The sequence below is a fragment of the Sceloporus undulatus genome, chromosome 9 (assembly GCF_019175285.1).
Source record: "Sceloporus undulatus isolate JIND9_A2432 ecotype Alabama chromosome 9, SceUnd_v1.1, whole genome shotgun sequence".
NCBI lineage: Eukaryota > Metazoa > Chordata > Lepidosauria > Squamata > Phrynosomatidae > Sceloporus > Sceloporus undulatus.
The window spans coordinates 29,672,412-29,698,835 of record NC_056530.1 but is presented as its reverse complement, the minus strand read 5'-3'; the positions used below and the strand labels follow the sequence as shown (position 1 = coordinate 29,698,835).

Here is a 26,424-nt window from a genome sequence, read left to right as displayed (position 1 = left end):
GGAGTCCTTCTCTCTCTCAATCCTTTTCTCTCTTCTCAGTCTGCCAGCAGCTACTGTCTACCAGTCTCCTACTTGGAAACCAGTGGCTTCTGCCGCCTGGGCACAGGGGCTCCTTGGGTAAGGGCAGCAGCAGTGGTGGCAATGCACCTGTAGTCTGCCAGGCTTCCCTTGGCTCCTGGAGAGCCCCAGGTGGGAAAGCAGCATGGATTTTCAAAGAAGGAAAGGGGAAGCCACAAGCAGCAAGAGCTGAGCAACTATGCCCTTGGCAAGGGGCAAAGCCCACCCAATGAGTTGCCACGGCCTCCCTCTGGCTGCGCACCTGGGCTGACTTTTTATGTTTTGACAAGAAGAACCATCCTGGGCAGGATTGTCCTCCCTGACTGAAGAGTTCCTGGAGCTGGCAAAGTTTGGCAAAGTGTGCCCTTCCTTGGAGACCACCACAGCAAGGGCAAAGGGGAGACGGCTACCTGAAGCAAACCCCCCTGGCAGAAGTGACCTTGGCACCACCATGAATGCTCCCTGCAACGCCTTTCCACTCCTCCTGGCGACCACTTTGCACCTCCACTACTGCGTGGCAACGGTAGGTGTGTACCAAGCTTGAAAGGGTGGGTTTGAGTGGGCACTGAGCAGCCCCTGGCACTGGAGAGGAAGGAGGAGAGACTTTGCCCTAGAGTCGGCACTGGGTGACAGGCAATGAGGAGGACACATGGAGGCTGACATTGCCAAGCCTAGGGGACTGGATAATGGGGTGGAGCAAAGAGAGTGATGCCAGGATTGGGGGTGAAATTGGGGGCACTGATTGGATTAGTGGGCAGAGGTGTGGCTAATGTTGTGCCCAGGTGGCAAGAATACACTGGTCATCCAGCTTTCTCCATGGCAAGTTTAGTGCTCACCCATCTGAACCCTAAGAGTTATCCAGTAATTATTCCTGGTTTTACTGGTCTTGGCAGGGGGAGCCTTAGGCTGATTCTGCACTGCAGAAATAATCCAGTTCGACACCACTTTAACCACCATGGTTCAATGCTATGGCATGATGCCAATTGTAGTATTGTGCGACATTCAGCCTTCTCTGTCAGAGAGCTCTGAGCCACAACAAACTTATAAAGCTCAGAATTCCACAGTCCATAGTCATGGCAGGTAAAGAGGGGTCAAACTGGATTATTTATGCACTGCGGATGCAGCCAAAGAGAATCAGAATCAGTGTGAGCCTGCCTGGTGTATTGGTTTGAGTGCGGGGGTCTGCAGGGTCTGGTGCCCCCACAAACTACAACTCTCTGAATCCCATAGGCTTGAGCCGTGGCAGTTAAAGGGGTGTCAAACTGGATTATTTTGGCAGTGTGGATGCAGCCCTAAGGTCTCCCTCCAGTACAGGGTCTGTACTTTGGAAAACATTGGGCTTTCGGCACCTGCTGAGCAGCTCTTGCCAGAGCTTAGTGACAAGCCCTTAATGCCCTTGACTACATTTGCCACATTCTTTTGTAATCGTGATTTGGGGAAGGAGGTGGGGAGGAATAAAGCATGGCCACTTAGGGATTGTGTGTGTGTGTTTGCAGTGTGCAAGGAAGGGATCTTCTTCTTTCAATGGGAACTTAATATTGGAACAGAATCTGGTAAGATCATGGCAAGGCTTTAAAAAAGAAGCCCAATTCAGCAAAATGGGAGACCAGGTGCTAGTAGAGCAGGGCACATTTTCATGCAGCTTAACACATTTTAAAGGAGATTAAATCAATGTAATGTCCAGAATGACTCAATAGCATCACTGGGGGAATTTATTTTGAGATGTGTTGCTGGGCTGCTTCCCATCCATACTGCAGAAATAATCCAGTTTGACACCACTTTAGCTGCCATGGCTCAAGGCTATGGAATTTTGGGCATTGTAATTTGTTGCGGCAACAAACTACAATGCCCAGAATTTCATTGCCTTGGACCATGGCAGCTAAAGTGGTGTCAACCCAGATTATTTGTGCAGTGCAGATGCAGCCTTACTCTGTGTCTTGGGGCACCTTTAAAGGTTAGCATGTTTGATCTGGCCCAAGCTATTGCAGATTGCAGCACATTTTATCATTTTCATGTTAGCGTTTTGGAATACAGAATTGATCAGTTGGCTGTTTCTCGAATGGAGTTCAAAGGAGCTTCTGGTTGCACTCTGCATGTGCTCAGAGGCATTTTTCTACATTGGGGCTTTGAGTCCTGTTCTCAAGGTTTTGAAAACAAATTCATTACCACGTCATATTCCTAACTGGTGGTTGGGTAGTCAAATTTTCAAGTTTCTGGTTTTAATCCAGCCTTCAACACACATCTCTCTTGATGGGAATGGAGAGTAACACCCAATTGCCTCTGTTGTAATTCCATTTCTGTCCTCTTTACAGATGCTCCTGCAACCAACTAACAAGACACACTCATCGGAGGAAGGTAAGAATTGGAGCTTGGTGATGCTGGTGGTTGAGGGCATTGGCTGGAGGTCTCTGGTTGAAAAGAATCATCCCAAAATAAATATCCCCAGCCCCAGATGACATGCATGCCAAGCTAAAAAATACTGAATTGTGGAGAGGATGGGCTGAGTGGATCTTGAGACTCTCTTGAGTCTCTTCATCTCCTTCTCTTTTCCTTCCTCCATATGCTGTCCTTACAACAACCCTGCACAGTGGGTCCAGGCAAAGAAAAAGAAGGATGGGACCCAACATCATGCTATGAACCTCATATCTCAGTGGAGCCTAAGTTCCAGATCCAAACCATCACCACTGCACCAGACTGGCTCTCCCTTAAGTTGTGCCAAACTAGTTGTCGGCCCCAGAATTTCAATCTATTCAATCCAACCTATTTAAGGGATTGCCTGCTTCCGTATAATCCACCCTGCACTCTCAGATCCTCTGGGAAGAATCTATTGCAACCGATAAAGATCACATTAACTGCAACTTCCCAGAAGACCTTTTCTTCAACCGCTCCCAGATTATGGAATGGTCTGCCGGAGGAGATCTGTCAAATTACCAGTTTAGACAGCTTTAAAAAAGCTGTCAAGACGGATCTCTTCTGGCAGGCCTTTCATGAATAGGGACCTCGTCCATAAACAAATACTCCCTTATATCATATATTGCGCTACCACTCTGCCCACTGTGTATCTTATCTTGTTTTAATAGTTTATCTTAAAATTAATTTTAACTGTATTGTGTTTATTTGGGGGGGGGATATTGAGACCTTGTATGTATATTGGATGATTTTAATGATGTAAGCTGCTTTGATTGTCTTGTAACAAAAAGCAGGATATAAATAAAAGTTATTGTTGTTATTATTATTATTATTATGACCTCTGGAGCTTGAACTGAGTGGGTGTTCTTGCAACTTTCCTTCATGTTGCAGGCCTTTTCACTTGTCTTGTCCAAAAGAGTGGACAGTGAGATGAGGAACGAAGAGAAGGGTGGCACTAGCCCCTGACCTCCTTGGGCAGCAGTCAGGGCCCCTGCCTTTTCAGATCCGTACAAAATATTGTATGCCCGGGACACTGTGGGAAATGGAAAGAACAGTGATGGAAAGAACATGCAATGAACATGTTCTCCTGGTAGGCTTTCCATAGGTAACTGACTGGCCACAGAGTAGACAAAAAATTGGATCAAAGAGAACATTAATCCAATTAAACTTTTCTCGTCATATGTTGATATTCTCCAGAAACAGTCCAAATCAACACTGGATGCCATCCCTTGAGCATCAGCTTCCTTTGTCTTGCCATCTTCCTCTGGATGTGTTGGACTTGCAAATGGCAAGGACAACCACAATATGGAAGAGCATGTGTGACTCAGGGCATCTTTCCACCCCGCCGTACAAAATTTGGAGCATGTTTTGAAGCCCAGGAATAATAATAACAACAACAACAATAATAAATTTATTCATATTTCCCGCCTCTCCCAGTTGGATTAAACCAGATTATGCATTGATGACCAGTTTACACATTGATGCTCTTCTCCCCACAGTGGTCCGGTTCTTAGACGTCTACAACCGCAGCAGCTGCCAGCCAAAGGAGACGATGGTGTCAGTGATGTCGGAGCACCCGTACATGGTCAACCACATTGTGATGCCCTCGTGTGTGGCCTTGAAGCGCTGCGCCGGTTGCTGCGCCGATGAATCGCTGGAGTGCATGCCCACCCAGACCCGCGAATTGGTCATGGAGGTAATGGAGAGGGAGGAAGGCTTTTTCAGGAAAGAGTAAAGCAAGGGGAGAAGGAAGGGCATCTTGGAAATGCTACTTTGGAGGGTAGAGTGATTCCCAGCAGACCAGGGGATTCTACTGCTGTAATCCACTTGGATTCCCTGGGATTAAGCAGATTATTATTATTATTATTATTATTATTATTGGAGTTGAGGTTCTCAGAAGTGATGTTTCTAAGCTCTGGAAGAGGGTGAGATTCTTTAAAGTCTGGTGCAGAAAGGGGGAAAGTGTTGTTCTCCAGATGGATGCAAGCTTTGGGAAAGAGATTCCACCTCAACATAGGAGGGACCTCCTAACAGTAAGAGCTGTTTGACAGTGGAAGACGCTGCCTTGGAGTGTGGTGGAGTCTCCTTCCTTAGAGGTCTTTAAACAGAGGCTGGATGACCATCTTTCGAGAGTGCTTTGATTGTGAGTCCCTGCATGGCAGAATGGGGTTGAACTGGATGATCTTTGGGGTCTCTTCCAACTCTGTGATTTTCCATAATACTTTAAATAATTTTGTGCATGAAACAAAAGCTTCATCAGAAACCAGAGGTGTCTCTGTCTCAGCCACTCATGAAAAAAATTGTTGACTTTTGGAATATTTTGGATTTTGGAATTCCAGATAAGGGAGACTCAGGCTGTATTTACAGTTCCCTTTTTAGGCCCCAATGTGCAACAGGAAACATGGCAGGAATGATAGAAATAATAATAACAACAATGATGAAGACGATGATGATGCAAATAAGAAACAGCAAACATCCCCCCCCCCAAATGTGACAGCTACTCAGCTACTGTAACCCATAGGAGACTACTGCAAAATAAAAATGACATACCAGCATTCTTGGAGTAAACTGGTTCCCATTTTTTCTTTTTGGCATAAAACAGATAATGGATTGGGGCACAAAACGGGGGGGGGGGGCTGCCCATTGAGCTTGTATGTATATGTGCCTTCATGTTGCCAGGCCTCTTATAGCGATTCCATGAATTTCATGGGTTTTCTTAAGAGGTGGTTTTGCCTGTTTCGTCCTCTGAAATATAGCCCACAGCTGCACCTAGTATTCTTTGGTGGTCTCCCATCCAAGTTCTAACTAGGCTTGACCCTATTTAGCTTCCAAGATCATACTTTAGGTATTTATGGCAGCTAAATGCTGTGTGTGTTGCGGTAGTTGGGGACGAAAAGGAATAACCCTAGTTAGTTCATATAGAGACATGTTAGTATGTAGAATCAGTATGTAGAGAGGTCTTGTAGCACCTTTGAGAAACGGAAAGAAAGAAGTTGGCAACATAAGCTTTCGTAGACTAAAGTCTACTTCCTCAGGTGCTTTTGGCCAAAGCCAAAGGCCAAAAGCATCTGAGGAAGTAGACTTTAGTCTAGGAAAGCTCATGCTGCCAACTTCTTTCTTGCGGTTAGTCTCAATGGTGCTACAAGATCTCCCTACATACAGTTTGAGTACGAATGCCTCATGTTGCTTCCTTGTGAGAATGACTGCATTGCCGGGATTGCTGTTATGGGGTTTGCCGATTCCCAAGGAAATTAGTCCATCCAGCAGTTAGAGATCTTGCCTAAGGAGCAAAGACACCAATAACTTAGAGGAAACAAAGTAAAAGCGTTATTATAGGAACTCTATTCTAAGATAATAAAGTTACTCAGGATGCTAATCTAATTTAGCTGCACTCTAGGGAACAGCTGAGAGAGTTCTGGGAAGAAGAGGAGTAGGAAACGTCCCAAAGAGTATCAGTTGACATCACAGAGGGAGCAGGCTAGTTAAGAGATAAAGAAGGTCACTTAGGCTGCATTCGCACTGCAGTAATTACCCAGTTTGATGCCACTTTAACTGCCATGCTCAGTGATGTGGAATTCTGAGATCTGTAGTTTGTCTGGCACCTGAGATCTCAGACAGAGAAGGCTTAATTGTCCCACAAAGCTACAGTTCCATAGTACTGAGCCATGTCAATTTAAAGTGATGTCAAACTGGATTATTTCTGCAGTGTGGATGCAAGCTCAAAGTTGCTACTGCTCACTCTGAAGCATCCTTGACTCTTCAGTGAGAATAGCTGTGTGTCCCTCAAGTTTATCACACTGGGGCTGATTTCGATATTAAAGAGAGATTAAAGTGTATTTAAAGCATCCTGCAAATGAAGCGGAAACGGCGAGTCATTGCGCGATGATTATCACACGCAGTTGCGCAAATAAAGTGATGTTGGAAATGCATCGCCACTGAAATCCCGAAAGTTAAAAGATGCACGTTAGTGCTTCTTTGTGACCACTTTAACGGCCGGTTTTGTGCGACGTTGTGTGAAATCGTTACACTATTTTTCTGGGATATTCATGGGAGAAACTCCCAATCTCCTTCATGCAATAAACTTCCCAGTCTGTTTTCTAAGCCCTACCCTCTTGAATCTTCAAGGTGGCTCTGGAGATGTTCCTTTCTCATACACCCTCCTCCTTTTCTTTCCCTTTGCTTTCCTTCCTCCAGGTGATGCTGACCCTATTCCCACACTTTCATCTGAATCAGTTGACATTTCTGGAGCACACCCAGTGTACATGCAGGTGAGTTACAACCAGGGAGGAGAACTTGGTGGCAGAGAAACTCCACGTATGTCGAGTGTTTTTCTCTCCTCCATCGCCTTGGTACCCATTGGCCAGAACGCTGGAAAGCAGAAATAAATTCAGGGCTAGCTTCATTTACACACAACATAAGCCTGTTATATCTAGGGCCTTGGATTGTACATGTGTATCATGCAGCTCCTTTTCACTTTTATTTATTCATTTTGTTGGTAATGCTGTGGAGACTCTTTAGCTCAACATTTGGCAGGACAGGGTGGTTACGTTTGCTGGGGCTTGGGAGGAGAAATTGCCCATGGCATACTCTGGGCATCAGACCCAGAAATGGCATTATGGCAAAATGAGGGGAGGGGAAACTGAAATAAATTGAATCTGTTCTGAGCAGTTGTGGTGGAGTCTCCTTCTTTGGAGGTTTTTAAGCAGAGGCTAGATGGCTATCTGTCAGGGATGCTTTGACTGTGAGTTCCTGCATGTCAGGGGTTTGAACAGGAAGGGGTCTCTTCCAACTCTAGAATTCAAATGATTGAGCCAAAGTACAGAAAATCTTTAGCTGTTTCGTTGTCTCCGCTGCCTGCTTTAAAGTTACATCAGTTGTCCGTGATCATTATTTTTGTTTTTTTAATATTCAACTGCAACCTTGCTTTTGCACTTTCTTTCTTAATTGTCATCAAAAGTTGTTCTAGGTCTTGGCTGTTACTTGCAGAAAATACTCTGTGTTCCTGGAATCTCAGGCCTCATTCTCACTACCTTTTAAACCAGATCGCAAATCGGTTTGAACTGGTTCATATGACCCTGGTTCCCATTTGAATCGATTCGCTGAAGCGATTTGGAGAGGCCATGCGCTAGGTCCATTCAACCCACGTCTTTTTGACGCTGATGTTTTCCCTGTCTTTTTAGATAAATCGATTCTATGCAAGTGTGAACCAGATGCAGATTGGAATCGATTTAAATTTGCCCTTTAGCTGGCTGGAGCGGGTCCACTTTGAACCAATTCATTCATGAATGTGAACCACAAGTGGGTTATTTTACAGGGGGAAACTGCGATTGGGGCAAATGTAGTGGGAACCACGCTCCACTGTCGAATTGATCCATCGATTTGGATTGCAAACCGCTTTTTTTGTAAATGGGAATGAGGCCTTGGTCTCTTCAGAATATAGGGCTCATCATAGCTTATTGAAAGTCTTTCCAGTAGAAGGACAATAGGGAGGGTTTGAGTCTAGCCTGAGCCTCCCACAGAAGGGAGTTCCTCAGTTTGGGAGCCATCAAGTAGGTAGTCCATCTTTTCTTGACTCAGAAAATGTGGCTGTAAAGTGATGGGACTGACAGTAGGGCCTTTCCTGCAGATTTCATGGGGAAATAAAGTATTTCAAATAGCATGGACCCATGTTGCATAAGACTCCATCCACCATAACCAGCCTTTTGACAGTCCAGCACTCAGTCAAGTTGTATCCAGAGGGGGGTTATATGCTCCCTGTTGCTACCCTTGGTCTACATTCTGCAGCATTTTGGACCATTTGAAGGTTCTGAATACTCTTCAGAGGGAACCTCACGAAGGGGATGTTGCAGTAAACTGAACAGTTATCCCTGCTGCATGCACCTGGCCAAACCTTCCATCTTTGCTGAACGACAAGACAGTACCAGCCCCTTTCCTCTTCTCTTTTCTTCTTTTCAGATCAAAGAAGACATTTTACAGATTGAACGGCATCAGGTAAAAGAATTCTCCAGAGAATCTCACAAAGTCAGGACGACAGGTTGAGAAAAATAGGTTTCCATAAATATCTTCAAGTATGGCCAAGAATTTAGCTTCAGTTCCCTCATGTGAGAATGGGCTTGCAGCTTGAGACAAGTCCTCCTGGATCGCTGGGTTCTGGCAAAGTGTGATCTCTTCACACTTGTGTATATTTGTGTATGTTTATACAAATGGAAGAGAACACACTTTCCTGAGAAGCTGCGTGGGGCTACAATATCCAAAGAGCTGAGGATGCTCAGGGCCATGAAGGTTTTGGTTAGGGGTCTGCAGGTTTCTTTTCCCATCTGTCAAAGGTATGAGAACATGAAAAGGAAGCCATTTAAAGAAGGGGTGGGAATTGAACTGCATGCAGCTCCCAAAACTAATCTGTAGCCTCATTCACATTTCATAATAAAACAGTTTTCAAACTGGTGTAGTTTAAAGGGCTCTTGTTCGCACTTGCGCCGAATTGCTGCTGCAGTTTCTCGGAGGTGGGTGCAGTGCTCCAGTTAAACTGGTTCTTCAAAATCCATGGCATTCCCTGCATCTTTTTGAATGAATTGATTCAGCGCAAGTGTGAACACGCTATCGATTGGATTCGGTTTCCTGTGGCATGGTCACCCATGTGACGCGATTCCATTATGAAAATGAACACAAAGTGAAGCGGCTGCCAGGGATGTTTAACATTTAAAGGGCTGCAGGAAGCAGCCCAGGAAATTAAAAAAATTAAATGCATGCGCACAACGACCAATTCCCAAATAAGATTGATTAATTTCCTGGTATGTGTGAAAACCAATCGAGGGATTTTTGCGCTTTCACAAGAGTGCTACTGTGTGAAAATATTGAGTGCCATAGCGCTACTGTTCCCTTTTCTTTTCACTAGGATGATTACTGCTGAATTGGCCCTGATATGATAATCTCAAAAGATATCATCTGAAACTATACTTTCTTTCACCAGGCCGGTTTGCACACCATGCCTGGACAGGAAAAGGTGGCTGGATCCACGGACCTGCAAGTGTGTCTGTCGACGTGACTCCAAACATTGCGAGGCCCGGGGTCTGAAATTCAACAAAGCCACTTGCAGGTAGAGTCCTCCTGTCCTCTGTGCTCTCCATCCAATTATGGGACCCCTTAAACGCCCTAAACCAGTGCCTATCAAACTGTGGCCTGCCAGGAAATGAATGCTGGAACTTGGTTGCTAAAGAGGCTCCTTTGTGTATTTAGAGCTTTGAAGTAACAAGGCACAAGTAGCACAGTGCCTTCTATTTTGGTAAACTATGGGCCTGAACAGACAGGCCAAAATAAAGCTGCTTTGGATCACTTTGGAGGTATGCTGTTTAAATGACACACACATCTTAAGAGGCCAGAAGCTGCTCCAAAGCTGCACTCTAGTTCTTAGGACTGGACCGTTGCTTTCGCACAGTTTCCGGACTCTTAGGATGCATGCAGCATTTAAACAGCATACCTCCAAAGTGACCCGAAGCAGCTTTATTTTGGCCTGTCTGTTTGGGCCCTTTGTTCTTTTGGTAAATCGTGTTACTTTTGATAACAAGGGTGTAACGTAGGGATATGGTGGCTTAGTGGTTAAAATGCCAATTCTGACAATCAGAAGCTTGGAAGGTTGGCAGTTCGAATCCCAGTTAAGCATGATGGGGTGAGCTCCTGTCATTAGTCCCAGCTTCTGCCAACCTAGCAATTCGAAAGCATGCAAATGAAAGTAGATAAATAGATATCATTGCAGTGGTAAGGTAATAGCTTTCAATGCAGTCATGCTCGCCTCATGATCACCAGAGTGGTCTTCGGACAACACTGGCTCTTTGGCTTAGTGACTGAGATAAGCACCACATCCTACAGTCAGTTACGACTAGATGTTCATGTCAAGGGACTACCTTAGCCTTTACGTTTTAACTTAGGTCCAAAACGCTCTGCAAAAATAATCCAGTTTGAGACCACTTTAACTGTCCTGGCTCACTGGTAGGGTATTGTGGCTGAAAGCAAATAGCACCAAGCCCTATTTCAAAGTGGGATTTCAGCCCTTTGAGAGGGAAGAGTGGGCTGAAATAATGCTCTCTTGCTCCTTTGTCGTCATAGGTGTGTGAATTTGCATCGCCGATCTAGCAACAGGAGAGCCAAAACAGCATTGTAGCAGATTGAGACAGAAGGACTTCGGTTTTGGACTCTCCTGGATTGGTGGCTGGCAACCTTTCTTTGCTGGAAACGAAACACGCTGCTTTTTGAGATCTCCATCAAATGCTAGGAAAGGAAAAAGATGAAATATATGCCTACACCACTTTGGATTACCTCTCTTTCCAGTGTGCCAAAGGCTATGCCACCCAGAACGGTACCACACTCCTGCAAAAAAATCCCCTACGGCTTCAACACAATTGAGGGATATTCCGTCCATATTTAAAACCCTAAATCACTCTCCTTCTTTTAATTTAATGGCCCCTCCTTTGAGGGGATCTTTCCCTTGTTTTCCTACCCACCCCCTTGCGATTATTATTTAAAAAAGCAAAAACATTCCGTTCCTTTCTCCATTTGCATCGTGGGGGTTAAAACTTCGAGATGTCATCTTCTTTTGATCCGAAGAGGACATTTTCAAAGAGGAATTCTTATTCTTACCAGCCTTGACAAATGGTGTTGGGGAGAATGCTGTCTCCGTTTGTGCTTTTCATTGTACAATTATTATAAAGGATATTGCTGTCAATATCCACATCCATAAAGATCTGCCTCTAAGATGCCACCATGGGGCAATGACTTCTCCTACTTTGTCCCAAAATGTGTTATTTTGCAGCAGCATCAGTTGAATCGATGGGCCATTGACAGCATCTATCAGCAGAAAAGAGATGCCTGTCCCTAAGAGTTTTTTGCTGTTGTTGGGTGCCTTCAAGTCATTTCTGACATGGCATCCCTAAGGCAAACATATCATGGGGTTTTCTTGGCAAGATTTGTTTAGTAGTTTGCCATTGCCTTCCCTTGAGGCTGCGAGTATGTGACTTGCCAAAGGTTGCGGTTTCATGGTTGAGTTGGAAATCAAACCCTGGTCTTCAGAGTTGTAGCCCAACACACAAGCCAGTAGTCCACACTTACATTTATGTTGAAATTCATTTTGTTAGTTTTGGCCCAGATACCCAATCTATCAATTTATCAAGGTCATTCTGAATATTGATCCTGTCCTCTTGGGTATTCACCTCCAAGGTATATAGAAGTACACTAGCTTTGCAACTGAACTTTGCCTGAACATTGGCAATGGAAGAGAGGCCTACAGTGCTTGGAAATGCTACCTTGTGAACCACAACCGTGTGAACTACAGCTCCCAAAGTCTAAGATAGGCAGATGACACCAGACTAGTAGCAGAAAATACTGCAGACCAGGAACAACTACTGAGGACGATCAAGGAAGAAAGTGCAAAGGCAGGCTTAAACCTGAACACAAAGAAAACAAAAATAATGGACCACGGAGGATCTAGACAATGAGGAAATCAAAAATGTAAAAGAGCTTCCATACCTTGGATCAAATATCGATCAGAATGGGGACTGCAGTCAAGAAATCAGAAGAAGGAGGCCAGCTATGAAAGAACTAGAAAAGATCCTAAAGAGTAAAGATATACAACTGAACACAAAAGTTAGAATCATATAAGCTATTGTGTTCCCCATCATTATTATGGATGCGAGAGCTGGACAGTGAAGAAAGTGGATAAGAAGAAAATGGACTCATTTGAGAAATGGTGTTGGAGAAGAGTGCTGAGGATCCTGTGGATGGCCAAAAAGACAAACAAATGGGTCCTAGAACAGATCAAGATAGAAGTCTCCCTGGAGGCCAAGATGATTAAATTGATGCTTTGGTACTTTGGCCACATCATGAGAAGGAACAGCTCACTGGAAAAGACAATAATGCTAGGAAAGGTGGAGGGATGTAGAAAGAGAGGAAAACCACATTCCAGATGGGCAGACTCTATTATGGAGGTCATGGGTATGAATTTGTAGGACCAAAGCAAAGCAGTGGAGGACAGGGAGTCTTGGAGATGTCTCACCTAACTTGCCATGAGTCTAGACTGACTTGAAGGCAGTGAACAACAACACCAATTGTATCCAAGAGTAAGATCTAGCATGCAATGGACAAGATGCACCAGGGGTGATGCTGGAGGCCTAACCTGGTGCTCTCTTTATCTTCCCCGTCATATTTTTCATTTGCCTGTATGATTTTTAACACTTTGGCCTGAGGAAGAAGCCAACGGAGCTGCGAAAGCTTGCAACATGTGTTTTCATTGGCTCCATCAAGGGATCCCTTTCGGTATCCCAGGAGGTCTTTGGAGATGGTTCATCCCTAGGATCACCATGAGTCAGGACTGACTTGAGATGGTTAGCAGCAAACAACCAAGGGGGCTGGCGGTGCCACTTTTGCTTCTGGCACCTGCCACCTCACTCCAATCTGGGATCATTTCTCTGTCTCCTTTTAGCTGTCATGGTTAATGGGGAGGCTATTTGCAACTTGGCATGAGGCAGGGAAGAAGCCGTTCCTGGCTTTTCCTGCTGGTCCGGCTTGGCTGCTGTTCTTCCTGCCTCCATGGTGTCTTTTTTGCCTTCCCAGCCAACCGCCAGTGGATCTCTCCCCCTCCTCTTTCCAAGGCCTTTGAATTGCTGAGTTGTTCCTTTTTTCCCCCAGGCTGTCTGAATGGGCCTAGCCATGCCCAGCGTTGGCAGTGCCAAGCGGAGACGTGCTGCTTTGCATGGATTCCCCAGGCCATGCTACATGTGTGTGTGTTTGTTGGGGAGCGAGTGCATCCCATGAAACTGAGCTTTGTGCAACAAAAAAGAACCAGGAGCTGGCCTTGTAACAAGAACTGGCTCAGTCTTCAGTTTCTAAACATAGGAGTTTATTACACTGGGGCTGATTTCAGCATTAAAGAGATTAAAGCGCGTTGAAAGCATCCCACGAATGAAGCGGAAAATGGCAAGTAATTGCGCGAATGATTATCACACGCTATTGCGCACATAAAGTGATATCGGAAATGCGTTGTCGCTGAAATCATGAAAGTTAAAAGATGCGCGTTAATGCTTTGCGACCACTTTAACGGCGGGTTTTGTGTGATGTCGTGTGAAATCATTTCTCGTAATTACGCGATTTTTCCAGGATATTCACGGGGTAAACTCCCGATCTCCTTCATGTGATAAACTCCTAAAGATGTTAAGGTTCAACAGTTTTCTTTTCTGGAAGCCACCGTCCTGAGTTAGAAGCTAAAACCCTGTGGGGGAGTTGCTGGGAAAACGTGGCTGGAATGCATTCTGCCCATGCTCAGAGGCACAGGGTTATAACTGCTTAATTCCCACCCTGCTAGGCTGAGCCTTAGCATTCAAAATAGCTTCTGAGGCTAAGGCTTAGCACAAATTCAGCTACATTGGGAAACAGTGCAAGCGATGATTACAGCTGCGATTTGACTAACTGTTGCGGTCACTCTCCTATCCTCTAACCATTGAAAGAATCATCTCCCCAAAAGACTTTGTTATCTCTCCCAAGATTTGGGATCAGGAGAAGTTCAGTGTCCATCCCTCCCTCCCTCCACTATTCTTCCACTGTTTGGGGGATTTGGGGGCTCTGTGGCCATGTTCTAGAAGAGTTTCTTCCTGACGTTTCGCCAGCATCTGTGGCAACTGGCATCTTCAGAGAATGCTGGCATGGAAGTATACATACCCCTCTCACTTCCATGCCAGCAGTCTCTGAAGATGCCAGCCACAGATGCTGGCGAAACATGGCCAGATAGCCCTATGGATGCTGGCCATGAAAGCCTTCGACTTCATATTCTTCCACTGTTCTTCCCAGAGGCATCCTCCAAGTCTTTTGTGGGGGGAAAAGGGTGAGGTACAACATAGGCCTTTGATTCCTTGCGTCCATTCCTCTCAATGTGTGTGTTGTTTGTATGTAGGTATGTTTTTTTTCTCTCTAACTGGAGCAAATTCCAACTCCTTCCATATTCTCTGGGCACCCCAGGACACGCAATGTTTGGACATGCTATTGCCAGGCATGGGCACTAGGTCTGGCCTTTGGGGTTTGTTGCTGGACTTTGGCCCTAACCTTGGATGAGTCAATATTTGGAAAGTCCAGTTGGAGGGACAACTAGTCAGCCCTTTCAGATGGCCTCAACCCCTCCATATACACACACACACACACACACACCACACAAATACACACATACATTTTTCCAAGGCTACTACCGACTCCAAGCTTGGAGTGGAGGATGGAGGTGGGCAAGCCATAACGTCAGAAAGCCTCCTATGAACCCAGCCAAACTAATGACCTGGCTGACTAACACAGAGACTGAAGGCTATGATGAGCATCGGTCTGAATGCAGACTCCAATCAAATAAATGCCTTGGATTGTGGTGGAGTCTCCTTCTAAGGTCTTTAAACAGAGGCTGGATGGCCATCTTCTGAGAGTGCTTTGATTGTGAGTCCCTGCGTGGCAAAATGGGGTTGGACTGGATGGCCCTTGGGGTCTCTTCCAACTCTATTAAGATTCTGTGAGTGAAAAAAGCTGTAACACAAGCCATCAAGCCCTATGAGTATGTTTCACCTGGAGAAGAGAAGGTGAAGAGGTGATACGACAGCCCTGTTTAAATATCTGAAGGGATGTCATGTTGAGGAGGGAGCAAGCTTGTTTTCTGCTGCTCCAGAGAACAGGACCCAGAACAATGGATGCAAGCTGCAGGAAAAGAGATTCCAGCTCAACATTAGGAGGAACCTTCTGACAGTAAAGGCTGTTCGACAGTGGAACACACTCCTTAGAGCAGTGATGGAGTCTCCTTTGGAAGCCTTTTAACAGAGGCTGGATGGTCATCTGTCAGGGACGCTTTGATGGAGAGTTCCTGCATGGCAGAAGGGGGCTCTAACGGATGGCCCTCGGGGTCCTCTCCCATCTCTCTGAGTCTATCATTCTCTGATACAGTACTAGTCTCCCTCTTTGGAGGTCTTTAAACAGAGGCTGGACGGCCGTCTGTCGAGGGTGCTTTGATGGAGAGTTCCTGCATGGCAGAAATGGGGCTCTAATGAATGTCCCTAGAGGGAGGGAGGGGGCTCTAGCCTTTTCAATCTCTATGGTTCGATGGCAGGGCCTTGGGGTCACGTGACGCGGGCGGGCGTTCCACGTGACACGGGGGCTGGAGGATACCGGAAGTGGCGCCGGAAGTCGTCCCGGAAGTGGTTCGAGTGGCGTGGAGGTGAGCGAGAGGGAGCGGGGGTCCTGGGGATGGGGGGCCCGGAGGAGCGGGGGCCGGAGGCGGAGGGTCGGAGCGGGAGCCGAGGAGAAGCAGGAGGAGGAGGAGGCGGAGCGGAGGGAGGTCCTTCGCTGAGGGACGCGGCCACCCAGGTCTCCTGGGGCCCTGCTCCTTTTCCGGCCAGGGCCGAGCGGGCGACGCGGCGGAGGGAGAAGGGGGTCTCGTGGGCCGGGGAGCCCGAGGGGGCCTTCGGGGCCAAGGAGGCCGGCGTCAGCCGCAGCCGCTCCGGAGGCCTCCCTCTGGGCAGAGGAGCCTCCCTGTGGAGCCCGCCAGAGCCCCCCGGCGGGGAAGTCTGGGTCCCCAGAGAGCCTTCGTGGGGGAGGAACCCCTCCTGCTCCCCCCAGAAAGAGAAGAGGGAGAAGGAGAAGAAGAAGGAGGCCGCCCCCAGGGAGGTCTGGGTCCCCCGGGAGAGGAAGGCCGAGGGGGACCTCTGGGTCCACAAGGTCAGGGACCCCTCCGGGGCAGGGATCCGATGGGTCTGGGCCAAGGTCACCAACTGCGGAGCGGAGGAAGAGGAGGAGGAGGGAGAGGGGCCTCGGAGGGCAGGCAGCAGGGGCCAAGGGGGCCTCGGGGGTCTCTCTTAAGGGGGCTCCGGAGGGAGGAGGGCTGGGGGAGGGAGGGAGGGAGGGAGGGAAGGGGCAGAGGGAAACGTCTTTGGGGAACACTTGCCCAGAGGGGAACACAGGAGAATATAGGGGAGCCTTGGGGAAGACTGGCCCCAGGAAAGACAGGAGAAGATTTGCCCATAGAGAATCACTGGAGAGTACAGTATAGGGAAACGTAGGGGAATACTTGGCCATAGAGAATCCTTAGAGGATATTTGCCCATAGGGAATCATTGAAGAATACCTGGCCATAGGGAAACATAGGGGAAGATTTGTCCATAGGGAATCATTGGGGAATATAGGAAATCATTGAGGAATACTTGCCCATAGAGAGCCCTTAGGAAGATTTGCCCATAGAGAATCATTGGGGAATGCTTGCCCATAGAGTATTATTGAAGAATACTGGCTCATAAGGAAACATAGGGGGGGGGATTTGCCCATAGAGAAACATTGGAGAATATAGAGAATCATTGGCCATAGAGAAAATCATTGAGAAACACTTTCCCATAGGAATCATTGGAGAATATAGAGAAACGTAGAAGAATACTCACCCATAAGGAAATACAAGAGAATATTTGCCCATAGGAAAACATTGGGCAAGTAGTCAATGTTTTTTGTGGGCTAGTCTCTCCCTATGATTTCTGTGGGCAAATATTCTCCTATGATTCTCTATGGGCAAGTATGTTTTCCTATGGGCAAGAGGCCAGGGCAATGTATTTTGGGGGGTGGGAGGGTTAGGTGGCTATTGGGAAGACTTTAGGGAGGGGGAAGCAAGGGGGCCTTGCTAGGGGTGGTATTTTTTCATGGGGGGAGGAAGACGACAGCCCAGTATCTGGACTAGGGTGGTTACTGCTGCTGCTGGCGTCACCAGGGGAGGGAGCTGAGTTCGAGTCACCTCTGGTTGCACAGGTAAGCTGTCAGGGTCCACTGTGGGCCACCTGGAGGGACTGCGCCCTGTTGCATGCCGGGGCAGGAGCCGGGCGACGTGGGCATGAAGAGCCATACAAATCTCAAAAGACAACAAACCTTGCATGAATTAATGTCGGGGCGGAAACGGGATGCTTTTCGTTCTGGACGTCCAGTGTGTCATGTGAAGGGGGCAGAGCTTGGTGTCTTGGGACACCCTTCATCCAGACTGCTGGTTTTGGTGACCCACTTCAGGCTGCCATAAGCAGGGTCTCCAGGCTACTGGTCTGTCTCTGCAGCCCAGTACTGCGTCCTCCAATTCACTGTGACTCTCCAAGACATCAGGATCTTTCACATCTGTGCTACTTGTGGTATCAAATCGGGATCCCTTGCATTCAAAGCATGTGTTCTGCTACCGAACTACAGCCTCTCCAGGAGCCCTCTTGTTTTCATCCAGAGTACAGTGGTCCCTCCACATTTGCTGAGTTAGGGGTGGAGGACCCCCGTGAATGTGGGAAAACCACAAATAATCAAAGCACCACTATTTTTACCTAAGAGAACACCTCTCTAGGAATCTCCAGGTTCTCCAGTGCAACACTATAGGCAACATCTGCCACGAGTTGATCATAGAATCATGTTGGAGGACTTACAAATGCCTAGACAGGTGTTTTCTTTAGGTTCTCCAGCACAACTCTGGTCAACCACTGGGATTCTGACAGTCCTAGAGAGAACAACTTAAAACTGCAAGCAATCAGATCCGCAAATATGGAGGGCCAACAGTATTTATACCCCACTCTTCTGTCAGAGCAGCTTACAAATTGTTAATTAGATTCCATTAATTGTTAGTTAGACTCCCTGCCTTAGAGCTTGCAGTCTATAAAAGACATGGCACAAAAAGAGAAGGGAATGGCAATGGGGAAGGGTACCAAGTCCAGCAGTTCTCTCCTTTTGAGGCCAGGGCCATGGCGGTTGGAATGGAGAGAGGGTCCTTTTTCCCAACTTTTTTATACACTTGTCCCTTCATATTTACTAGGTTTAGGGGCACAAGACCCCCATGAATATGGAAAAACTGCAAATAACAACATGTTTTTACCTGAGAGAACACCTCTTTGGAATCTCTAGGTCCTCCAGGGCAACTCTGTGGTCAACATCTAACAGACACTGACCATAGAACTGCAATGGAGGAGCTACAAATGCCTAGTATAGTATTCTCTCTAGGAATCTCTAGGTCTTTCAGTGCAACTTTTGGCTAAAGTTGACTATAGAGTTGCACTGGAGGACCTAGAGAGTCCTAGGGAGAACATATTAATCAAAGCTGCAAATATGGAGAGATGAGTGTATTTCCTGGCAAAGGCAGCTGGTGAAAGAGGAGATTTGTTATAACAGCCAATACGAAATGTGTAGGAGCCAGCCCTGGACAGTGCAGTGGGCCTTTGGTATCCACTGGGGTTTGGTTCCATAACCATCCATGGATACCAAAATCCCTGGATACTCAGGTCCCATTAAATACAATGGCATATTTGTATCAAATGGCAAAATCAAGGTTTGGTTTTTTGGGAATGTACATTTTTAAAAAAACAAACATTGTCAGGCCATAGAATAGAGGCTTGAATGGGTGGATAAAAGAAAATGGTTGACTGTATATGGAATGTAGTGCATTTATGTTATTTTGCATCAAATTGTTAAGAGCAGAGAGACCTAGATGCTTGGGAATTATCTGAGAAGCAGTCATTCAGAATTCAAATCCTCAAAATGCAGCTTTAAGAACATGATATACATGCCTATGCTTCTAAAGCAGGAGTGGGGGTTGCATCTTCTAGCATCCCTCACCATTGGTCTGGGACTTGAAGCCCAACAAGTGGAGTAGGGCTGTGCAATTCTCTATCCTGCTGCAAATACCTATAATCTCAAAGACTGGTGGTGCTATAGCAAATCGCCACGTGGAAAATTGACATTGTGTGCTCTTCTCCAAAGGGATGTGTTTTTCCACACAAGAGAAACTAGTGGGTGTGTTGTTCTGACAGTGCAATCGTGTAAAATGCTGGTTGGAGGGATGACATTGCATTAACACGAGAGGAGGCCAAATAAATAAGGTTGGCAGGATCTACAGTCCCATGCTAGGGGACTTGTGGTGTTACAAGGTAAAGTTACCTGGAGCCTAACCATGTCCTAGTTGACATGGTCAGAGCATGGGAAAGTTTTCATTTTTGAATTACAATTCCCAGAACTCCATATCATGATATAATTCTGTTAGCTCAAAAAAAGAAATACAGTAACAAACCCCAGTGCCTTTCCCAGGCCCTGGGCATAGTATGGGGTGAATGGAAAGGCTGAAGTTCTCCCCATCCCTCTTTCTTTCATACACCTGGGGGAGAGAAAGCAACTGTCTGCCTGTGAGCTGCTGAACTGATCCTTCCCCTTAACCCCTTGGCTGCTTAGGGTGGGGTGGCAGTGATCCCCCCCCCCCATGGACATCTTTCCCCTACTAATGCTTCTTATCCCTTGCAGGGGCTTCCATCATGCAGGTGAACCGGGGAGCGGCACTCCTGACCATTGCTCTATGGACACTTTGTTCACCGGTTATGAGTACCGAAGGTAAACGGAAGCTCCAGATCGGAGTAAAAAAACGAGTCGACAACTGCCCCATCAAATCCCGCAAAGGAGATGTGCTTCACATGCATTACACGGTGAGCATAGTAAGGTTGGGTGGGAAAGGGAAGGGAAGGTAGTGTTAACCAAGCACTTCTCACTCCATATGCTGTAGTAGGTGAGAGTGCTGAACTAGGACTTGGTAGGTCTATGTTGTTGTCCCCACAAAAATAAATTTGCTGGGTGACTTTAGACTTAAGTCATTTTGGCTTGGCTTGGCCTGGCCTACACGACAGGGTTCTTGTGAGGATAAAGTGGGGAGGAGATCTTGAACTCACTCGAGAAAAGGAAATAAATGCAATTAATAAATAAAGACTGACAAGGCTGTAAGTGTGTTTTTGGAAGCATCTGGGGCAGGCAATGCAGGTGTCTGAATTGCTTTTAAATTTTTAGACAGTGGCTTGGAGGCTAATGTGTCAATATAACTGGTAACATACGGGAAGGGAGTGTTTTCTGGCTGGTGAGTGAAATTAACAGTTATTTTTAAATCCGAATGTGCAAAGTTTAGGGTTGTAATTGCTTTTTTGAAAAAAGGACAACAAAATAGATGTCTACCTCAAAGTGATTTCAGTGTGATTTGGAAAAAAAAAAAACAACAACCAAATTTGACAACCTTCAGTAAATTTAGCATCTTGACATAGTGTCTCTCTTGCAAGGAACTGTAGGCTCCTTGACTGCTGCAAATATTTGTCAGCAGTTTTCTTCCTGGCTTTTGGATTTCACTCTGTTTTTCAAGCATATCCTTGTGACCACAAGGCCTAGAAACTTAGCTGTGACCTTTTGCATGCAAAGCATATGCATTACTACTGAGTGACTGCTCTCCTCCTAAAACAGGAAATTGAGTTAGACCCTTGATCCCATCTAACATTGTGAACACTGACAGGCAGCAGCTATCTCAGGTTTTGATGAATCATTTAATGTTACACAGTAGAGACTGAACAAGGAATGTTCCAAGTGCAAAGTAGGTGCTTTCTTACTGAATTACAGCCTCTCCTTGATGGTGAGGGTCAGCAAGAGAGCCTTCAGAATAAGGAGAAAGCTCCAGCAATTGGCTCTTTTTTAGCATGGGGGTAAGCAAGTCAATGAAGGGTCATAGTAGTTTACAGAACCATGGATAGTGTGGATGTAGATAAAAGTTTTCTAGTTTATCCATGTGTTATCCAAAGGAATGGATAGGCAGGAGATTCAGAGCTGACAAAAGGAAATTCTCCAGACATGGCATACTTACTTTGAATACCTTGGAAGATTATAGTTGAGGATCCATTTGGCTCGTCCTCCAGTGCAATTCAAATATCAACAATTTCATATTGTTGATTGTACTTTCTGTGGCCAACTCATCAACTGGTGGCCAATGACACTGAGCCTCTCTTTTAATTATCTAGACCAATGATTCCAAACTTTGGTCATCTTGGTATTTTGGGCTTCAGCTCCCAGAATTCCTGAGTGTTGGTCAAGCTGACTAGGTCTTCTGGGATTTGAAGTTCAAAATACCTAATGACCAAAGTTTGGGAATCACTGATCTAGACTGGCACTGTTACGTGGCTCACTGGAACCATACTGGAAACTCTTATGATCTTGGTAGATCCTGTTAGAGCTTCTATCCTGCTAGCATAGTTTTTGAGAGCCTGTAGTCATCTTTGTGGCATGGCGAGATAGCAAAGGAGGACTTTGTGGACAATTGTGTGATTAATGTGAGAAAGTTTCTGCTACAAGATGTGACAGTGGCCACACATGTAGATTTCCTACACTTGTATAATGGTATAGTTGGAAGGGAGAACAAGGGCCATATCAAACCTCTTGCCAGTGCAGGTATCCACAGTTAAAGCATTCCCAAGAGCTGGCCATTCAATTTCTGTTTAAAATGCTGCAGCAAAAGAGGGTCTACCACCTTCCAAGGCAGTCGCTTCCAGCAGCACTTACTATCAGAAAGTTCTTCCTTAATATCCTATCCTGAAATTTGAATCTATACAGCAGAAAACAAGCTTGTTCCATCTTCCATAGACTCTCAGAATCATAGAGTTAGAAGAGACCACAAGGGCCATCCAGTCCAACCTCCTGCCATGCAGGAAATCACAACCAAAACATTATCAATGACTGAATTTTCAGAAGGCTCTTCAATAGCAGTCACATGTAAAACACATCACAGTAGCCCTTTTATGAAAGGTTAATTTAATTTAATTTTTTTTAACTACAGCTTCCAGAATCTCCCAGCCAGCATGCTGTGAATCATTCACAGCAAGCTGTGAGTTGTCAAATGACTGGCATTGGTGTGTGAACTTGATCTTAGTCACCAAGGATGTGTGGCTGAAATCTACCCTGGCATTTCTTGTCTCCGTAGACAGGAGATGGAGTTGTGTTTTTTTCTGAATAGCAAACCTAGAGTCTCAGCTGAGAAGCATGGCTCACTCACACCCTCATTTAATTTCCATCAAAATCCCCTCACAGGGAAAGCTGGAAGATGGGACAGAGTTTGACAGCAGCCTGACTCGCGACCAGCCATTTATCTTCTCCTTGGGGACTGGACAAGTCATTAAAGGCTGGGACCAGGGCCTGCTTGGGTAAATGCTGGATTCCATTGGAGGCCTGGGGGAGCGTGTGAAATCAGGTTGGGAGTGCTTTATCAAGCTGACTGGTTGGAACCACGCAGGATGGAAGGATGTGTGTAAAAGTGATCCATTAGTGGGTCAGTATGAGCCTTCTCCTGCTGCTGGTTTCTCAGCTTTCTTTCTTGGAAGTAGCACCTGCCTTTTTCCTATTTCATTGAAAAAGAAGACACCTCCACAGCCTGGACACGCTTGCAAAAAATGCTTTTGTATATCTAGCCACATTGCTGTTGCGGGGACAAGAGTGTTCCCTGTAGCTGCAGGTGTCTGACTCTTGGGAGATTATCGCACTTACTAAAAACCTGACTGCTCCCCAGTGGATACAGTTGGGTTGTGGGTTGCTACCGGGTAATATCAGACTTAATTCGCCATCGATTCCACTGGGCGTTTGGAACCTGGCTTGGTTAATGTTTTCTCTCAGTCTTTATTGTGGTTTATTTTATTTATTTATGGTGGTACTGCTTTATTTATTTTAATATGCTTGCCATGAAGAAAGGTGTGTGTGTGCATGTACACATACATGTCCATCTGTGTGCATCTATTGATTTAAATATTTCATGCCACCATTTGAAGGACAACTTCTCTGAAGTGGTTTGCAGAATAAATCCTTAAAGCAATATAATAATGATCCAGTTAATTAAAACTACAGTGGGCCCTTGATATCTACTAGAGTTTGGTTCCAGGATCCAAAATCTATGGATACATTAAATCAAGTCCCATTAAATACAATGACATTGTAAAATGGTGTATAAAATGGCAAAATAAAAATTTTCTTTTTGGAATTTATTTATACACATGCACAGACATGTATTCATGTATATTCAAAACCATGGATGGTTGAATCCGTGGATAAAGGAATCTATGGAGGGGCAGCTGTATATTTCAAATAACCAGAACAATAAATGAGTATCATAGTTTTAAATTTTTAATTTAATGCAGCCTGGAACACGTAGCTCTTTAAAGCCTTTTTAAAAAGAGGAAAGGAGACAGGTGCACATTTTCAGACAGAGCACTCCGGAAGCATGGAAGCATCAAAAGGAAGGCTGCATCTCTTGTGTGCTCCAATGCAATTGTTTTTGCCAGCAGACACAAAATTTATGTGTGTATCTACACCTGCCTGTTACTTGGGCATCTTTTGGTGGAAAGGTAAAGATCCAGTATAAATTTTAAAGCATAATAAATAAATATTACGTTCAGGTGAGATCCTAGCTCTCATGGTTTATTAGTGCAGAATGAGGGATGCTATGAATTTTGATTGCTGAATGAATTTATATTGTTCCTCTGGTTTTTTTGGTAGGATGTGTGAGGGTGAGAAGAGGAAGCTGGTGATTCCCTCAGAATTGGGTAAGGGGCCAGACAGTGGTCTGGGGAGGGCTGGTGGCAAGGGATTGTCAGTGCTGTTTCATAGTCACTTAAAGTGGCCATCACTCACCATCTGGAACTTAGGTGTAGTGGCTTCTGTAGCACTATCCTGAATGGAGTATATCTCTGGAGTGACTTCTCTTTTCCTTTCTCGCAGGTTATGGAGACCGGGGGGCTCCACCCAAAATCCCAGGTAAGTCTTATTTGTGTTCCTCTTTCTCAGGATCACTCCCACATACTGGTTGGCATCATATTAATCACATACACAGACACACACATGTCTGTTTCCTTGACACTTCTGTGTGTCCTTTCTGGGGCATTGCAGAGGTTGGTATTCCCTCCCTCCCTTCCTCCAAAGTGCCTCCCACCACCAGTATACTACACAAGATTTGAAGCCTCCTCCCTTTGTATAGCTATTCCTTGCCTCTTGGAGGAGTGGAAAGGATTGGAGAAATTCTGCAGCAGGAGAGTCCTCCACAGGATCTCAGCAGATTTCAGCACTGCTGTAACCATTTCACATTTCTGGCTACAGGGACATAGCCAGACTCTTATCTAACCCTGTTCCCTGTGAGGCATGGAATAGCCATGCAGAGGAACTTCAGATTCTGTGTGGTAAGTCTACAGGGGTGATATATGGGTCAGTTTAGTGTAGGTCCATGTGCAAAGCTTCTGTACAATGTTGAGCCATGTAGGATTGCAGCCACTTTGTATTGAGTTGAAGTAGCATTGGTTGCAGAGCTTTGCATGCAGCTCCCTCCTTTGTCAACTGGGCTCATCTACTCTTCCAAGAGCACTGTACTGGCTTCACTTGCATCATGCATTCCACCTGCTAGTTTTGTTTTGTTTTTTGCTGGGCTTGAAAAAGCTTTTTGGGCTGCAGTTTGTAGTATCTACCAGCCAACATGCTGGCTAGGGGATTGTGGGAGTTGTAATCTAAAGTAACTTCTCTGAGCTCTGGCTTTTGATTGCCAGGACAAGCATAGAAGAAGTTTTCAGGCTGTCAGCTATTAGTTCTTCAGAAACTGGGTGGCCATAAAACCCATCCTTACAGGAGGGACGACACTTATATTGTACCCCCTTCCATATTCACAGTGCCATGTGCTCTCTTGTTTTTTTCCTCTTCTCTCTATGTCTTTTTTCCCCAGGTGGTGCAACGTTAATCTTTGAAGTGGAACTACTGAAGATAGAGCGACGGCAGGAATTGTAGCTGTGGGAGAGGGGGGCTTGAGGGAGAGGGATGTGAGAGCGTGAATTGCAGGGGAGGGATCTGAACAAGAGACTCAGGATTTGTTTATTGTGAATGGGCCAAATAAAAGCACAGACCAGATTTGTAGTCTGATTGCAAGAGGAGGGGTATCCTGGCAGCGGGACAGTGGGCACAGTGCCCTTGGCTTCAATTCAGACCTGTCTGATCTCCATGAAGAGAGGGGCCTTTGGTCAGTGGCAGCCCACCTGCTGTCTCTACTTCCAAGGGTGGGCAAATTAAGAAAGCATGGAGATCAGTCTTCTCATAACACACTCCTATATGGGCCACTACTCTCTCCTGCCAAAACTGGAAGAACATGGTTCTTGAAAAATAAAACCCACAACTTTACTTTAGCAAATCAAGGCACATACGTATTGAAACCAAAAACAACTGGGAGCAGGGGCAAGCTTCTGGCCCCACAACTCAGGGCCCTCAATGGAGGTTGTAGGCAGTCCATGAGAGGCTTGGCCCACACCCCTGACTTAAAAAACCCTAGCCAGTACTAGTCTAGAAGGCCAGATGTTCTCACTGAGCAAAGCCAGCACTGTGTGTTTGGGTTCTTGTCAATTATCAAAGTGCTTTTGCAGTCACTGGCTAAAACATAGAAAGTTGGGGGCATATTAATCCTTTTCGGGAGAGAGTATAGCTTTACTGGTATACTACAGTTGGTAGAATTTCTTGCACCATGTTATCTGAGTTAGAAAAAGACCTCAGCCTGAAATGCTGGGGAGATACTGCCAGTGGATGGGTATCAGGAAGGGCAGCTTGTTGGCCTAATTTTAAAGCCACCTGGAAATAGTAAAGGCCTTTTTGAGAGTGATCTTTCACAGCAGTTTACTGGATGGGGAAGGAAGAGGAAGAATGGCAGGCGTGTGGACTTCAGTACCACAAAGAAATGGGAATTTCAACAGAACAAGGATGGCCAACTCCTGTTCTAGACAAAGAATAGGCTGAAAGTTCAGGAGACCTTGAAAAAAATTATTGAGATGTCACCTAAAGAAATATTTTTTCTGTACTCTGGCTTTAGTGAGGCGATGACACTGAAAAGAGAAGCAGAAAGCAAACTTGCTGCAGCCGTTACTTGGGACCCAGAGGCATTCTGGAAAAATTGAGAGAGGAGGCTGTCTTCAGCCATTTTACATCTTTCTATTCTGAATACCTGGCCTGGCTGTTAAAAAATAATAATAGAACTAACTTGGGAAAAAAGAAGAGGATGTGGCAAGACCTATGGGTATTTACCCCACCATGCCATGTATTGGCTATAAATGTAGCTTGACTTTAGAGATGCTGACCACCAGTCGTTGTT

At 45.7% G+C, this 26,424-nt stretch overlaps 2 protein-coding genes across 5 annotated transcripts; both read left to right on the top strand.

Moving 5' to 3' along the window:
* Positions 1-11,244, top strand: VEGFB (vascular endothelial growth factor B). 2 transcript variants are annotated; one of them, XM_042440556.1, is made up of 7 exons: positions 1-580; positions 2,370-2,412; positions 3,966-4,162; positions 6,661-6,734; positions 8,422-8,457; positions 9,437-9,562; positions 10,570-11,244. In XM_042440556.1, exons 1-7 carry the CDS (start codon positions 509-511, stop codon positions 10,622-10,624), a joined length of 603 nt encoding a protein of 200 aa, XP_042296490.1. In that variant the 5' UTR covers positions 1-508; the 3' UTR covers positions 10,625-11,244. The 2 variants fall into 2 exon arrangements, with proteins under 2 accessions (XP_042296490.1, XP_042296491.1); XM_042440557.1 differs by having other exon boundaries at positions 3-584.
* Positions 11,245-15,537: 4,293 nt separating this feature from the next.
* FKBP2 (FKBP prolyl isomerase 2) lies at positions 15,538-25,199 on the top strand. Of its 3 annotated transcripts, none has more exons than XM_042439171.1 (6): positions 15,538-15,691; positions 19,767-19,945; positions 22,353-22,465; positions 23,808-23,854; positions 24,030-24,065; positions 25,018-25,199. In XM_042439171.1, exons 1-6 carry the CDS (start codon positions 15,577-15,579, stop codon positions 25,077-25,079), a joined length of 552 nt encoding a protein of 183 aa, XP_042295105.1. In that variant the 5' UTR covers positions 15,538-15,576; the 3' UTR covers positions 25,080-25,199. The 3 variants fall into 3 exon arrangements, with proteins under 3 accessions (XP_042295105.1, XP_042295107.1, XP_042295106.1); XM_042439173.1 differs by lacking the exon at positions 15,538-15,691 and adding an exon at positions 15,768-16,191; XM_042439172.1 differs by lacking the exon at positions 15,538-15,691 and adding an exon at positions 17,107-17,261.
* Positions 25,200-26,424: the final 1,225 nt, after the last annotated feature.